Source organism: Molossus molossus, unplaced genomic scaffold (genome assembly GCF_014108415.1).
Source record: "Molossus molossus isolate mMolMol1 unplaced genomic scaffold, mMolMol1.p scaffold_m16_p_8, whole genome shotgun sequence".
Lineage (NCBI taxonomy): Eukaryota > Metazoa > Chordata > Mammalia > Chiroptera > Molossidae > Molossus > Molossus molossus.
In genome coordinates this window covers 24,095,054-24,112,371 of record NW_023425402.1, presented here as the reverse complement: position 1 = coordinate 24,112,371, position 17,318 = coordinate 24,095,054, and the positions used below count along the sequence as shown (strand labels likewise).

The 17,318-nt window shown below is 38.9% G+C and overlaps 1 protein-coding gene across 1 annotated transcript in view; it reads right to left on the bottom strand.

The window, feature by feature from the left end:
* LRRC1 (leucine rich repeat containing 1) overlaps nucleotides 1–17,318 on the bottom strand; it is a 127,518-nt gene that overhangs the window by 77,474 nt on the left and 32,726 nt on the right. Inside the window, exon 2 of the mRNA XM_036248945.1 lies at nucleotides 522–639. Within this exon, the coding sequence (XP_036104838.1) occupies nucleotides 522–639 (118 nt within the window). The remainder of the gene's footprint in view (nucleotides 1–521; nucleotides 640–17,318) is intronic.

Genomic DNA, 17,318 nt, shown 5'->3' with positions numbered 1-17,318 from the left:
AGGTTAAACCAGGGTACTCACTTAAATATACCACAAACTCCGGTAGGCAGGCCCGCCAGTGGCCTAATTAGAAATAAATTAAACTAGCAGAAGATGCCCGAACAGCAAGCAGGTCTGTTCACTGCAGGAAGACAGGTTCTGAGTCCCAGGTGGACAAGCCGATCGCTCCTCAGGCCGTGTCCCCTCGCCTCAGCAGCCCCTAAGTACTGGACAAATGACCACACCACCAGCCCTCAATGTCACATTCGGGAAAATGAGGGAGTCAGATTACATAGTTTCTCAGACAACACTCTAACTCTTGAGAAAGTTATCATTTAAAAACTGTGTTATGAAAAGTTTGGGGTAAGTACCTGTAAGTTAACTAAACTATTCGATAGTGGCATTAATTTAATTTCAAAATTTATACATAGCTTTCCCATAACGATCTACCTCTAATAACATTTATCCAGATACGTTTATTAAAAATCTCCCCCAGCATCAGAAGAGACAAATGGACAATTCCAGAGGAATCTTTTTCTTACCATTTCGGGACACATCAAGTTCCACCAGCTGCATGAAGTTTGCTATTTCTGGAGGGAGCCGCTGAATTTCATTATCACTAAGTCCAAGCTTCCGTAATTTGACTAGCTGGAAAAATTGCTGAAAAACAAAATAGTTTCACATAGGTCTCATATGTACTTGCAACATAAACTTTTTGCCCATATAAAATTTAAATATAAAATTTAAAGCAGTATGTCTTTTAAAAATTAATGAGAATTGCACCAATATCAATTTCCTGATTTTGATACTGTACTGTAGTCATTGAAGATGTTACTACTGGGATAAACTGGGTACAAAAGAGGTCTCTGTTCTATTTTTGCAACTCCTTTATTAATTATATGAAAGTTAAAAGTTTTTAAAAATTAGTAAGTAACACAATGAGAATAAAAAGTAGTCCTTCGAGCTATCTAGTAAATGGTCACATTTTCTACTTATGAAAACTGGTGTTAAATCTGCAATGTTAAAAAAACATATGCAAAAATTAGAATAAAACATTTTAATGACTTTTTAAAAGAAATTACTGTGCATCAGAAAATATGCAAATATCGCACAAATGTGTCGAGGAGGAAAAATTATTTAGACAAATCTAAAAAAGAGCTCATGCTGATACTTCCATTACCCATGGCAGACTGAGCACATTCCTTATTTCCCCACACTTTTTTAAAACGCTACTGAAATGACACTAAAATAATTTATACAGACATGAAATAAGGGATAAACTCATGAAGACAAATGAAAATGAGAGGGGACAAGAACTTAAATTAGATATGCAACAAAATCCTTGAAGCTAGAAAAAAAAAAAAAGGTAACTAACAAAAGAAATAAAACAAGCTAAAATTGAAGCATGTGGAGTAGGCAATAGGAAATTAGGTCCAGGTACCTCTGAAGGAAAAGAAACTGGTTGAAAATATATGTATGTAGAGAACAGATAGGTCTCCATATTCTCTTCTCTACCCTGCATACCAAGACAGGAGACTGGAAATCTCCCTTCTAGAAGAGCTGACTCTAAGCACAGCTGAAAGCAGGGGTGAGGCACCCTACTAAAAAAAGGGGGACTGAGTCAAAGCCTGCTCAGTGAAATTTCACCCGCCTTTCCCTGCAGCCAGACTCCCAGACAAAATGAAGATAATACTATAGAGATGCCCCACGTAACAAGCTCTATCTACATATATAGTTTCCAATCATCTTTTTTTTCCTTTCAAGTGTCTGCATCTCTCATTTAAAAAGAGCCACTGTTCTCCAAACACTTGAGAAAAGCCCCTAACATGCAAATAAGAAAGTGTGCAAGCACACACACCTCAGAAAAACAAATATGATGCAGGGAACAGAAAAAAATCTCATCAACCAAAAATATAATTAATACCTTCAGAGAAATAAGAAAAGATGAAGCAACATAATGCCATAAAAAACAAGCTTCAAAGAAGAAATAAGCTCTTAAAAATTAAAACTTATTATAGCATCAATAAAAGATTCCAATAAAAGAAGTGAAAATTAAAGTAAAGAAAATCTTTCAGAAGGTAGAATAAAAAAACACTGCGATGGAGAAAGGGGAGGAAAAAAATAGGAAAACCAAAGGGTCAGTCTACAAGGTGTTACACTCAACTAGTAGACATCCAAAGAGAAAAAATACAGAGTACTGCAGAACATGTACTTCCAGTTTGAAAGAGCCCACCATGTGGCCAATAAAATGAATAAAAACAAGTACCAAGGAATATTGCAGAGTTTCAGAACTTCAGAAAGAAGATTCTCAGTTTCCATAGACCAGAGGATGGGAGGGTGGGGAATCACAGCAAAGAATTGGGAATCAGAATGGCACCAGACTCAACAAACCTTGAAAGTGGGAAAGCAATAGGGCAATGCCTTCAAAATTATTAGGGAAAAATTTAAAAAAAAAAAAAAACATTCCCAATCTAAACTGCATACCCAGCTAAACTATCGATCAAATATGATGACAGAATAAAGACATTTTCAGATATGCATGGTCTCTCAAAGTAAATTTCAAGGAGTAGGACCTGAGACCCAGAAGTCAGACAATCAACAAAATAGAAAGAGAGACAATGAAAATGTGCAAGATAAAACAGTGAAAGGAATTTCAAGATGTCAGCAGAGCAAGCAGACCCTAAAAGCAACCAGTCCACTATGGAGAAAATATGAAGGCTCCCAAAGGAAAGTTTTGTACAAAAACAAAAAAATAAAAACACATTTGAAGGATTACCTGATGTGTTTGGAAGTAGTGAGATGATTTGTTTGGTGATGAGAAATGGGAATAGAGAAAATAAAGCAAGGAAAAAGAAGGGAGTTATTAACTTCCAACAATATTTAAATTATAAGACAATATAATCATAATATAAAAAATACTTAGTCATAATATTTTAATATCTATATATTGATAAAACCAAAATTTATTTTATGTCAATATTGAAAGGATGGCAAAGAAATTCTAAGTACTAAAGTTTCACCTTCCATAGAAGAAAATCAACAGAAAACTATAAAGTGAAAACAAAAATCAAACTGTAAAAGCAAGCCATTTAGCAAGCAGAGGCAAGTATCAGCCAAGAGATGAGGGGTCTCAAAGCCAGGAACTGAAGTGGAAAAGGGGAGGGCAAGGGGCCGCCATTCTTCACTGTCCACTGCATGGCTTACTGGATTTTTTAAATTGTTTGCATGTATTACTTTGCTAAAAATAGAAATTCTCTTTACAAAGGAAAAAGTCTCTACTAAGACAACAGGGTGTTCCAAATGATAATTTTGAAGGATGCTAATATTTCCTAAGTTATTTTTTATTTTATTTTATTAAATTTATTTGGTAAAAGGAATTGCATACTTACATAATCAAAAAAAGGACCATCTTTCGTTTTTTGTTTGTTTTAGTGTTTCATTTAATTTTTTAAATTACAGTTTACATTCAATATTATTTTGTATTAGTTTCAGGTGTACAGCACAGTGGTTAGATAGTCACATACTTTACAGTGATTCTCCCCTGATTTCCAGTACCCACCTGGCACCATACGTAGATATTACAATATTATCGACTATATTCCCTATGCTGTACTTTACATCCCTGTGACTATTTTATAACTACCAATCTGTACTTCTCAATCCCTTCACCTTTTCTACCCAGTCCCTCAAACCCCCCTCTCCTCTGACAACCATCAGTCTGTTAAAGGCACCATCTTTTGGAAAAACATAAGTTTTCAAGTCCACTGACATAAGATACTTTTTAATACTGTCCTTGTAGTATTATTGAAAGTAAAATTTTAAAAAAACAAGCTATACCCCTCGCCCTCTTACCAAAAAAAAAAAAAAAAGCACTACAATGCATGATATGTCTTCATATTATCAGTAAAAATGGAAAACATACATGTCAAAGATAGGAAATGACCAGCCACGTTAATAAATCATTTGATATTAAGCAAGCAATAAAAACAGTTACTATAAAGGCTATAGGACTTGAAAATGGAAATATAATTGGAATGGAAATAAAATTTTTAAAGGAAACAGAATTACAGGTACACCATATAAAAAGTATGTGTACATGTTGACAAGAAGAAAACATAGGGGGAAAAGTTCTGCTAGGTGATAAGGAGAGTGCATAAACAACTTAAATTTTTATTTAAAAAGAAAGATATTTTAAAATAAAATGAACTACGAATCCCTGAAACTGAATGCTACCAATTAGCTGTATATTATAATGAAGGTGCTCAACAAAAGGACTAATCCTTTGGATTTCTTTAATCATGCAGCTGAGATTTAATTTCTTAAGGAAAGGTACTGAAATGTCTTTATGCTGGTTGTACTAAAGCATCAGCTGGCACAAAAGCCATTCAAAAGAGCCACATATTTGAATAATTAAGCTTATGCCGATTTTCAAAGAGTCTGACAGTTTCATAATGCATCAATGTGTTTACTCAAGCATGAAAAGCTCACTTTGTTTTCCAGGAAAAGCATAATAGCAACAGCACAAAAACCATCACCAATTCCATACACTCAGGGACCATTCAGAAATAATACAAGAAATCAAGTCAATAAGGTACTTAGATCTACAGTGAATAATTAGTTTTATATCTGTGGAAACGACAGCCTACAAATCCCCACATCCAAGAGAAATCATAACAGCAAGCACATTTAAGTTGTGCTCTGCGTGTTAAAAGCATCCTCAAACACAGCTTGTCACAAATACTACTTCATTCTACTTGGGAAGCACATGCCAGATGTAAAAACAACCCTATCTGCAGGGTCCCCAAATGAAAACAGTAATTCCTCAATCCTTCCCTCATTATCTTGATGGGATCTTAATTTAGTATCCAAATGCTTTAAATTAACTATTCTCTTCTAAGACTGACACAGTGCCACTAAGACTTTATTAAATCCTCAAGTTTTCAACTTTCTCAAAGGGGGAAAAAACTCAACAAGCTATAAACCCTCTCTCTGCCTTCTCTCTGAGATTAGCCAGGGCACATGAAGAACGATTCATGTAGCTGTCCTGGCAGGGCGCCTCGGCACAGACCGATCATGTGACGGGACACACAGACACCATTCTTCAACTATTCCATGTTTGATTAGAGCACACTGGCCCCCGCAGAGCACATTTTGTACAATTATATGCAAAGAAACCCAAATTGCCTTGGCTTGTTATGCTACACCCCAGTCTTCTTAGAGTCACCATTGTTCGTAGCAGATATAGAGTCTTTATCTTGGCTGAACAAAAATGTTTCTTTTTCCCAATCTTCATTTTTGACAAGATTCCTTTTCCTTCTCTTTTGATACAGTGTTAATACCTCTCTTCTTCTTAGAAAGGGACATAAGGAAATCTCAGTCCTGCAAGAGCTGTGTCCTTTGTTATTACTCTATGGCCCAGGATCAGTCAACTGTCCCCTCTCATTGCCCAAATGTTTCCTCCATAATGTAGAGAAAACATAAGCCACTGTCACAGATTCACCTAGAGGGCAACAGTGTAAGAGTGTTATTAAACTCCTGAAAACTGTGTGTCTCCAAGCTATAAATGACACCAAATTTACTCACAGAGTTCCCTTCTGGAGATATTCGGACCCTTCAACTAAATATTGACCCCTTTCCATCCTAGGTAACTCTCATCACGATCCTACTCCTGTCCCCACTGACCTAGACCGCCCTTGTGGGGAACCTCCTTGGTTGCAATCCAGAGGTAAGATTAACACTTTTTATAGTATATATCATTTGGCAATATTCTCTTGTATAAAACTAATAAAAAGTGACTGCGACTTTATAACCCAGAAGTCCTATGCATATACCTTTTAAAAAAAAAATCCCTCACATGTTATTCCAGCAGACAAGAATGTGCTTGACAGAGTTATTCATAATTGTCCAAAACTATAAATAACACAAACTCCCATCAATAGTAGATCTGACAGAGGAATATTCTTACAATGAAATTCTAAACAGCAATGCAAATGAAAGCTTACCATTAGTCATAATATGCAGGAACCTTAGAAATAACTTTCAGTAAATAAAGCCAGACACAAAAGAATACAGATATTATTCTACTTACATCATGTTGGGAAAAATGACCAAAAGTTTTTCTTTTTTTTTTTTTTTTTATCCTCACCCGAGGATATTTTTCCATTTTTTGTACAGATAGAGTGGGAGGGAGAGAGGGGAAGGGAGAGAGAGTGAGAAACATCGACGTGAAGGAACACATCGAGTGGCTGCCACCCGCACGACCAACCAGGGCCAGGGACAAACTGCAACCGAGGTATGTGCCCTTAGCGGGAACCGAACCCGGGTCTCTCCGTACCGCAGGCCGACGCTCTAACCGCTGAGCCAAACTGGCCAGGGCAGTTTTTCTTAGATATACACACAGAGGTGGCAAAAACTATAAAGAAAAGCAAAGAAGTGATCACTATAAAGCCAGGTTAGTGACGAGTAGAATATGCGGGTGTGAGGGAGAGGACTGTGGTCAGAAAGGGCATGCACTGGCTTCTGCAGGCCTGGTGATGTTCAACGTCTTAACAGGAACAGTGGCTTCAGGTGTTCATTTTATAATATTACAAGGTGCACATTTGGACCTTATGTACTTTTCTATGTATGTATTTTACTTCATAATAAGAAAAGTTTTTTAAACTACTTAACTCATCAGGAAGGAAAATACCAGAGAATTTGCACCAAAGAGGTCAATGTCTTTAACCCTGTGATTTTCAACCAGCATGCGGAAAGGGGCCCAGGGGTGCCGCAAGAATTTTTAAAACATGCAATACCTGACTATTTAGTCAGGAACACTTGACCTCTTTCCCTTATATTGTCAAATAAAAAAATGACAACAGTCACCTGGCCGGTGTGGCTCAGTGGTTGAGCGTTGACCCATGCACGAAGTGGTTCAATTCCCAGTCAGGGCACATGCCCAGGCTGTGGGCCAAATTCCCAGTGGGGGACATGCAGGAGGTGGCCAATCAATGTTCTCTCTCATCAATGTTTCTATCTCTCTCTCTCCCTCTCGTCTCTCTCTCTAAGGTCAATAAAGAAAAAAAATGTTTTTTAATGATAACAGCCAATACAACAATAACCATCTGCTGTGAATGATTCAAAATTATACCTATATTTTGTTAGATCAGCAGAAAAATTTTTGGTGTGCCACAAAATATTAGTTTATGTGTGCCAGATGAAAAAGATTGAAACTCACTATTTTAACTCATCAGATTTAATGACAATGAAAACAATGGCACTGTATCTGGAGGAGGAGGAAAAGTAAAGTGATCACAGAAACTGAAACAACAGTATCAGAAATGACAATGCTATTGCCATTATGATGGCATTGCCACTAACCTTCATTGAGGCATCTTCTATGCTTGCCAGGGAACTAAGAACTTAATGTAGATCGCATTCTTTGATCACAGTGACCTAAGGACTTTACACAGATTATATTCTTTAATCATCTCAATACTGCCACAATGCTGACAACTACATGTATCAGTTAGCTTTTATCTTTCGATGCATAACATCCCAAACTTAGTGACTCAAGAAGATTGCATACACACACACATGGATATGAACATATATTTTATTTCTCACATTTCTGTTGGTTGGCTGAGCAATCCCACTGCTGTCACCTGAGCTCACGCATGCTACTGCATCCAGATGGAGGGTCAGAAGGGCCTCACTCTTACGGTCTGGCAATTAGTGTCAACTGTCGGCTGAAGCTCACTTGTCCTCCACATTATGCTCCCTAATGATAGAGCATCTTCCAGATGATGCTTTCTGAGGAGTATTCAAAGGGGCAAAGGAAGAGGTTGCCAGGACTCTTAGGGCTTATGCCTTGAAAGCTGCATAATATCAGTTCTACTGGTCTCTACTGATAGAAGGAACAGGTATGGGATGGAATCTGGCAGATTAAATAGTCAACCACAAAATGAGGTAGGAACCTCAAATATGCCACAGAGAAACACAAGATAGATGATCCTAGGAAACTCTATGGTTGATCACAGAGTAATGACTTTTCTCAAGGAAATTTAAACAGAAAATACAATAATACACCGAATAAACTTTGGCAAAGATATATTTCTGATACATGAGAAGATTATAGATAGAGGGAAAAGCCCAAGAACTATTCACAGAACTGTGGTGGATCACTGGTCAAAGCAAAGAATTGAAATAATAATATCTCATATCCATAATTTGAATTTGAAAGGGTTTTAGCACTCAGAAATAAAAACTACTGATAAAAAAGTGTTAATAAGACACTTCTATTGTTTGTTTGGGTTTTTTTGTTGTTGTTAATCCTCACCTGAGGATATTTTTCCACTGATTTTTTTCAGATAGAGTGAAAGGGGGAGGGGAGGAGAGAGAGAGAGAGTGAAGCATTGATGTGAAAGAGACACATTGATTGGCTGCCTCCCGCACAACCCCGACTGGAGCCGAGGATAGGACCTACAACCCAGGTGCATGCCCTTACCAGGAATCAAACCTGCGACCCTTCAATCCATGGGCCGATGCTCTAACCACTGAGCAAACCGGCCAGATCAATGAGACACTTTTTTTAGTGTGTTTTGGTAAAAGGGTGTGGAATGGGAATGTCCCTCAGTGAATTACTTTACTTCTCCGATCCTCTGTTTCTTTATGTAAAAAAATAAATAAATAAACATTAAATGACCAAAGGGCTCTTTTTACTTCTAAAAATTATAAGATTGCATTTCAAAATACCTTTAATATACTTTTTAAAACAATGAAAATTCTATTAGCACACAATATATTAAGCATGGGGTTAAAATGCTTAAAAATTACAGAAAGCAGATTAGTGGTTGCCTAGGAAATGGGGAATGGCTGCTAATGGGTATGGAGTTTCTTTTGGGGTGATGAAAACATTCTAAAATTGATTGTGGTAATGGCTGCACAACTCTTCTATCATACTAAAAACCACTGAATTGTGCACTTAATATGGTATGTGAATTGTATCTCAAAGATGTCATATCATGCACAGAATTGGTAGAAAACTAATGAAGAAGGAATCATTTCTGGTAATAATAGACTAAACTAGGAATAATGAACATTTGCATTTAATTGAAACCCTATATGCACCAGTGGGGTCAAGTGTTTGCTTCCCCAGTCAACAGATGAAGAAAACAGATTCAACATGTAGTGGGTTTCCTGACACTGGTTCCAGTTAATACCACTCTAAAGAACATTCCAAAGCACAACCATGTTGGAGGATCACAGGGAGACACATTTTCAGGTAACTGTCTGGCACACAAAACACATTAGTGAAACCATATTCCAGTTAACAGGAGTAAAACGAAGTCATGGGGAAGGGGGAAATTGAAGCTAGAAAAAGAGTAACAGCTACACTTGTGCCAATGCTGCATTCCGCCTTGATTAACGAGTTGAGAGGGAAAGAAAAGCATGCTAATGAAACCTGCACGTAAGAGTACATGCAGTGTTGCCGCCAATCCGATCCAGGCAGAGACAGTACACCTGAAAGAAAAGAAATCGAGACGGATGAGAAAACGAATCACCTTCTGAAGGATCATGGGCATGGAGACCTAACTGCAGAGAAATCCTTAAGCAAGGGGAAGGCTGGAAGAGAAAACAGTAGATAGAAATTTGATACAAGTTTATAATATGACCTAACAAAAAGGCATATAAAGAAAGAAAAAAAGCTTGATCTAGGTTTGGAGGCAAAAGAGGAGATATCACCCAGCATCAGGACAGTCCTAGTGAAATTCAAAAATGGTTAACTACACTGTCCATTCAAGTGGCAATTCTAATTTTTATTTTCAGATAGACATAGAATGGAATTCAAAAGAGTCACAAATACTTAAGAATTTGAAACACTGGTTCACAAAATAGAAAGCTTATATCCATACACTATTGCATGAGCCACGTAACACATAATGCGAAATGAGATAAATGAGATAAAAGGTTTAATCCCTCTATAAAACTAACCACTTCCTCTATGATGTGAAGCAGGGAGAAATCCATTTTCTTAACCATTTATTTGCTTATAAGACAAAAAAGAAAGAAACAGATCAGAGGAAAAGTCTCTTGTTCTAAAATATATTTTAATCCAGTCATAATTCAGTGGCCAGGTAGCATTTCTTTACGCAATAAAGAAGAGGGTACTGATTCTTTTCCTTACATGGCCCTAAAAAGTCACAAGTAAATCAAATTTCAGAGAAGCAATTAGTTTCCACTGAGGTTAGCACACATTTTTGAGCATTTTTTAAGTATTTTTTTTTTCTTTTTATTGATTTTATAGGGAGAGGAAGAGAGAGATAAAAACATTGATGAGATAGAACATCGACTGGCCACCTCCTACATGCCTCCTACTGGGGATTGGGCTGACAACCTGGGCATGTGCCCTGACTAGGAATCAAACCGGCAACCTCTTGGTGCATGGGCTGATGCTCAACCACTGAGCCACACTAGCCGGACTATTTGAGCATTTAAAATAAAGATATTTGCAATTCACTTTACTTAAAATATTACCCTTTCCAATTTTTCTGTTTTCTGGCCTCCACCAATAAATAATTTAATCCTCTCTCACTGGTTAATATATTTTAATATTTTGAAGGTACTTTTATACATTATCGAGCTGTCACCATTAATGAACTCTAACAAAGACATTAATGCCCCAAGAATAAATTCAGTCCTCCAAATTAAAAGAGCTCAGGGGTGAATCACTTTGAAAATCAAAACCAGGAATGCGTTAGTTATTGTGCTATGATCAGAAGAGTGGGTAAGGCTGGTAGTGGTTTGGAGAAAAGAAGCTTTACTGACAGTAAGGTGGGTTAGGACAGAATTCCGTTAGTGAGAACTGAATGTGGGACAAGCCATGGACATGGGAGAATGAACAGAGGGCACAGGTGGAGAACGGACGAGACTCAGAGTGAGCAGGACTGGCCTAGCACAGGGAAGGGTCAAATATGACAAGGTAGGAAAAGGGTACTAACCTGAAACAGTAAGAGCAGAAGAAGGATTAAACACAGGAAGGTAAATTCATGCAATGAACTGTTACATGACCATTAAAAATCATGTTTCTAAAGAACATTTAATAATATAATATATACATGTGTTCTAGGGCTATGAAAAAATGTAAAATTGTGTATATACCATAATCCCTATTTTGCTTTTTAAAGTGTAATTGAAATTTTAGGGAAAGAACTCCTTAAAAAAGGTAAATCTGGTCAGAAAAAAAAGAAAAAAGAAAACAACTTAAGCCCAGTGATTGAGGATTATTTAATTTTGTTTTTGTACCACAGAAAACCAGACTCTATTTATCTTATTAAAGAGATGTTTTCCCTTCAAACCTAAATCAACTGCATCTTCAACTCAAAACTTGAAGGATGGAGGTATAACCAATTTACATACACACACAAAAAAGTTCTTCCAATAAGAAGTCTAATAGATAATTAAGTTTATTAAAGTGGCCTTACACTTTGACACAGGATTTTCAATAAGATCGAATTTCTCATACACTGTACTCAGGAAAGCATTACATGACTCAAATAAGATAAAATTCTGTTTAGTGGGCATTTTGTCTTGGATTCAATACAATTTATCCAAGCTAATTAATAAGAGTAACAAGCATTATATACATAATGTGCCTACTACATGCAGGGGTTTTAAAATGGAGGGAAAAATGTTCAAATAAGATGCAGTCCTTCCTCTCGAGGGATATCCAGGAGCTGACACAAGACAAGTTAAACTTTAGAGGGAGAAAGTGAATCATCATAGACGAGGCACAAAATGCTAACAAAGAATAATAAATGTCTCTTGTCATCATAAACTACCTCTGCTATGCTCCTTCAGGGGGAAAAAGTCAATCAGGCGGTTTTATGGTCAGTCATGCCACAGCAATAAGATTCCTCTGAGACATCAAATACAAATGGGTTCTTCAGAGCAACTGTGTTAGGAAGATTGCTTCTGAATTTTCACAGGAAATACACCAACATTTGAATCAACACTAGTTCTTCTAGAGTAACAGGCTCAGCTAAGAAAAAAGATCTGGGCAACACTTGGATAAACAGAATACCTTGGACTGCCTATTAGTTAATGTTTTTCATGTCCTAATGTAATACATTAATATGCCTACCCACGTTTGATCTTTCTGGACAGTAAGAAAGAAGCGGAGGGACTCAGTTACTGATACAGCTTTTTAAAGTGTAATTGGAATTTTAGGGAAAGAACTCCTTAAAAAAAGTAAATCTGGTCAGGAAAAAAAAAAAAAAAACTAATTAATCTGAGTTACCAGATTACGATCATTCCAGAATGGCCCATAATCTTCTAAGGAAATATTGAGAGGCACTTTTAGCGCATACTAATCATACGGGGAAAGAAAAGGGCTTTGTCTCTGATGCTCAATAATGCTGAAGATGACCAAACTGTTTTAAACCATTTACCAAGAGATCCTGAGGGTAGGAGAAGGACCTGACTAACCAGTTGATATGACATACTGCAGCCAAGACTCCGTTTCTAACAAACTCCGGGATGGGTTAAGCCCTGCCGTGGTAGTAAAGATGCTACTGTATTTATTTTGGAGAGTCTGTTTCAAGGGAGAGCCAAAGCACTGTTCCAAAAAAGGAGGGAGTGCATGGTCAAGCAGAATAGAGCAAACACTAACAGAACAAATAACCCAAGCATCTGGTGCAGACCTCCTGAAGTCCCACAAGCCTTCAAACAACTTAAATATGGAACCTGGTCTTTGCCTAGACTAAGAAGTCACTGCTGCTCCCTCACCAGATTTCAGGCATTTAAAAATATAATGATCACTGGTAGAGTTAATAGTACAGAAGGGCTTAACTTACCCCACCCCATCCCCCCCAAATTGTTCCAATATACACATGAGCTACAATATATATTTTTTTCACCTCTGTAATCACAATTTCAGATTAAAATGGTGCAATTTAGTAATTTTAAGAGAAACGTGTCTTCCACCCAGACGGGCCTGTGTTCCAAGTGTTTATAGCTCCTATAAGAGCAGCCTTGCATCTTCAAAATAAATCTCCTTTCGCACACATACTAAATTCACGCTGTGTCCTACTGGCTGACCAAAACAGTTAAGTGAAAAGCAAGATGGGAAAAACTGAGTAGAATCCCTAGCAACTCACAAACAGTTCTACAAAAACAAAACAGACCTCATGCTGATCGTCACATTTTAGCTCCACAAATTGAACTAAATATTAAGTTCTAACATTAATCCAGATGAAGAACCACATACACAAGGCCTAATTTTGAAAATGCTCTGAATTGCCCTACTGTTTAAGGAAAAAGAGAAACCATCAGTACCCAAGAGAAAAAGCTGAGCTTCCATGGCCTGCAGTTACAGTGGATTAAATGCTCAAGTCTAACAAGTCTGCTTTCTTTGTTAAGAGGACGCGCAGAGCTCTCTAGAAGCCACTTCTTGAAGCTGCTCTTTTTGACATTCTTTACATTTTATTTCTACTATTTACCAGCAACTGAGGTAAGAGGCCAAGCTGACATTCCAAGCATTCATCTAGTAGATGAATGTACAGCAATGCCAGATGGTGGCCTGCAGGCCACACAACAAGCCACTCCACTCACTAACCACAGCATCTGTCTGAGGACATGATTCTTTCCTTGCGACTAAGCTCCTCAAAGAAGTTCTGCAGTGTGCTCCTGCTGCTGACCAGCTGGTTCCTTGGGATGAAAACTTTGTCCTAAGTACTTATTCACTGTATCACCTCGAAAGCTGGCAGTTGGAAATCTCTTTGTGACATGTGATCAAAGAGAACGTTCAAGAAAAAGGGGATGTAGGAATCCTCTAGGATACTCCCAAACCTGAGTCTCAAGGTAAAGAATGAGACACAACAGCACTTCTCCAGCTCTTGGACGTCCAGGAGACAAGCAACGGCCCCGAGTACCCAAACACCGCAGCATAAACCATGCCCACAAGGTCCCAGGGCGGTTTCCTGAAGCATCTCTGTGCTCCTGGAGCTTCCGTGCGACTACTTCCCTGACCCCCCATTCCCAGCTGAGAGTCCAGAGTTTTACCCAGATGTGTACAGTTCATTCACCCCATGTCATGGCTCACTGTAAGATTCATCACCAGTGGGGGCTGACCTGGTACCACTGACAACTTCTCCCTTGGAAAAGCATCTTAAACAGCCCGGCATTCCTGGCTAAGGACTCATCAAAGATTTCTTTTAAGAAAGACTATCTTGTATGCATGAGTGAAAGTAATTTAAAATTAAACCGCTACATTACTAGAGCAGACTCTGAAAATCTAGTTTCAAAAACTTTCCAACACCTTACATTTTACAAAAGCAACTCTAAAATAATAAGAAATGTTTTAATGTGCCAGGTGTTAGGCTAGGGGCTCTGCATTTACTATCTCATTTAGTCTTGGAAACAACCCCGAACCAGGCAGCTACCCGGAGTTCACAGATAATGACACTGGAGCACAGAGGTTACACACCTGGGCCCAGTTAACACAGATGTGTCAGGCCAGGATTCAGACCTGTGTCCAGAATCCCTCCCTGTCTACTGTAAACAACAGGATAAAGAGCACTACGAAGTCCAAAGCTGTAATCTCAGTTCTCCAATTTACTAACTAGCTGTGTGACGTCAGGCAAGTTGCTTAACCTCTCAGTGCCTTAGTTCTTCATCTGTAAAACAGGATATGTAAGAACAGCACCTATCCCTCATAGAATAGCAGCAACAATTACATGCGTGAATATAGGTAAAGAATTTAAAACAATGCTTTACATATGAAAAATGCTTAATGGATGTTAGCAATAATTAACACCACTATGGTCACCACATAATACGCATGCCTGGTATATCCCAGCTCCTAAAACTCTTCAAGTGTAAGACACTTAGATCCAGTTATAACACTTTGCTGCCCTTGAATAGTTTTGATAGAGCTAAACAAGACTTTTAAGTCTCCTTTCATTTTCAAAAGCAGAGAGGGACAACAAACAAGCAAACAAAACCATTAGACACATAAATCGAGAAAGTGCTGAGACCAAATGCTTAGAGTTTCGAGAAGAGACCTTAAAGACTAGTGAGCGGGTCCAGGGATTCACAATATACAAAGTACTCAAGCTACTATCATGACATAGCAAGTGAATTATTTTATTTATTTATTTATTTATTTATTTATTTATTTAATCCTCATCTGAGGACTTTTTTCCTCTTTTTTTTTTGTTCAGACAGAGTGGGAGGGAGAGAGAGAGAGAGAGAAACATCGATATGAAAGGGACACATCGAGTGGCTGCCACCCGCATGACCCAACCAGGGCCAAGGACAAACTGCAACCGAGGTACGTGTCCTTAGCGGGAACCAAACCCAGGCCTCTCTGGACCGCAGGCTGACGCTCTAACCGCTGAACCAAACCGGCCAGGGCGCAAGTGAATTTTTTAAACAGGTATTTCATAATCAAATCATTAAAAACAAAACAAAGCAAAGAAGGGAACTAAAACATACTTGAAAGGGCTAGAAGGACTTCAGCGAAAGTGAAAAAGAGAGTGAAAAAGAAGTCAAGACTTAGGGGTGGGCCTGACCTGGACACAAAAAGACACAGGGTGAGAGGGGACAGCAGTGCACAGAGGATGGAGACCATTCTGGGTAGCCAACCCATCAGGGGATGGCCTCAGAACGCCAGGGTGCTGCCCTGGCCGGTTTGGCTCAGCGGTTAGAGCGTCAGCCTGCGGTCCTGAGAACGCCAGGGTGCTGCCCTGTGGCAGGACTCCTCTGGTCCTGGCCCTGCAAATAACAAGCAGCAAACCCTGAGCACTCAAGATGGCAAACAGACTCAACTAGATCTCTGGGCTCTCTGCTAGTGGCAACTGCCAGAGATTCTAATAATGAAAAAGGGAGGAAAGCAGGTGAGACAAATAACCCGTTTCTTTTTCTTGGCCTTTGCACTGAAAGCCTCCACTCGCCGATGGGTTACATTCCAAGCATTCAGAATATATTTCCACATGCATAAGAAGAACATCACATGCTGTGATTAAATCCTCAAGAAAGTCTACTAAAGTCTACTTGACCCCTAGCAAAGCTTTCCGATGGCTGACTACTAGTTATAGAATAAAGTACATACTCAGCCTCATATTTGGGGCTCTCCTAATCTCAGCATATTCTAATATCATCAAGATTTTTAGCCCCAGCTGGTTTAGCTCAGTGGTTAGAGCGTCGGCCTGCAGTCCCGAGAGACCTGGGTTTGGTTCCCCCTAAGGGCATGTACTTCGGTTGCGGTTTGTCCCCGGCCCTGTTTGGATCGTGCGGGTGGCAGCCACTCGATGTGTCCCTTTCATGTCAATGTTTCTCTCTCTCTCTCCCCCCACTCTATCTGAACAAAAAAATGGAAAAATGTCCTTGGGTGAGGATAAAAAAAAAAAAAAATTTGTAGGTACTTTGTCATATCTCATGCCAACAACACAACCATCCAGTGAGCAATAAGTCATCAAGGACTGAACTTTAGAAGACAACACAGCAGGCAAAGCATCAGAGCCACACCTTAAACCCAGACTCTCTGACTGCAAGTCCCATATCCTGTCTAACCTCTACCCCACAACAGCCCCAGTGGCCTTTCTAACTTCAGTTTCCACACCCACAGGCCACGCACCCCATGTTCTAGCCCCAGTGAATCACCAGCTATTCATCATGCCTTTACTGTCCCCAACACTTTTCCCCAGCTATCAACATCTGACTCATTCTCAAATGCCACTCAATCACCTGGGCAAAATTAGAACTGCATCTCCAAAACAACTCATATCTGCTCCTTCACTAGATTAATAAGCCCTCTGTGGCAATAAAACATATTATACACACCATCGTGTCCCTCAAAAAACCTAGCACAGTTCCGCGACACAAGAGATATTCGATGTGCAGTTGTCCAAGGAAGTAGCATGACACTGTTTTGACTATTTAATTAAAATGTTTATTAGAAAATGAGTTCTAAGTTCCAACTCAAGATATGCTTTGCAGGCAACCCCATCTCCACCCCTACAACCCCTAGTTGAGAAAATGAGGGGAGAAAGCAGCATCTGTGTCAGAATGCAGAGAACCCAGCCCACCAAATGCTTAGAATTACTGGGGCAATCGCTAAGCATGTGGATCCCTAGGCGCCCACCCCACACCTGTGAAGGCATAATCTCTAGAACAAAGGGCTTGGGAATCTGATGGCTCAACAAGGGCTCCCAGTTAAGTCTCTTGACCAAGCAAGTAGAAGCACTGGGTTTGACCACTGAGTCTCAATCCTGGCTGCATACTGGAATCAGCAAGGGGTGATAGTCTCCAAAGGGGTGAAAATTGATGGAGCGGTGTTTTAAAAGCTTTAGCTATCACAT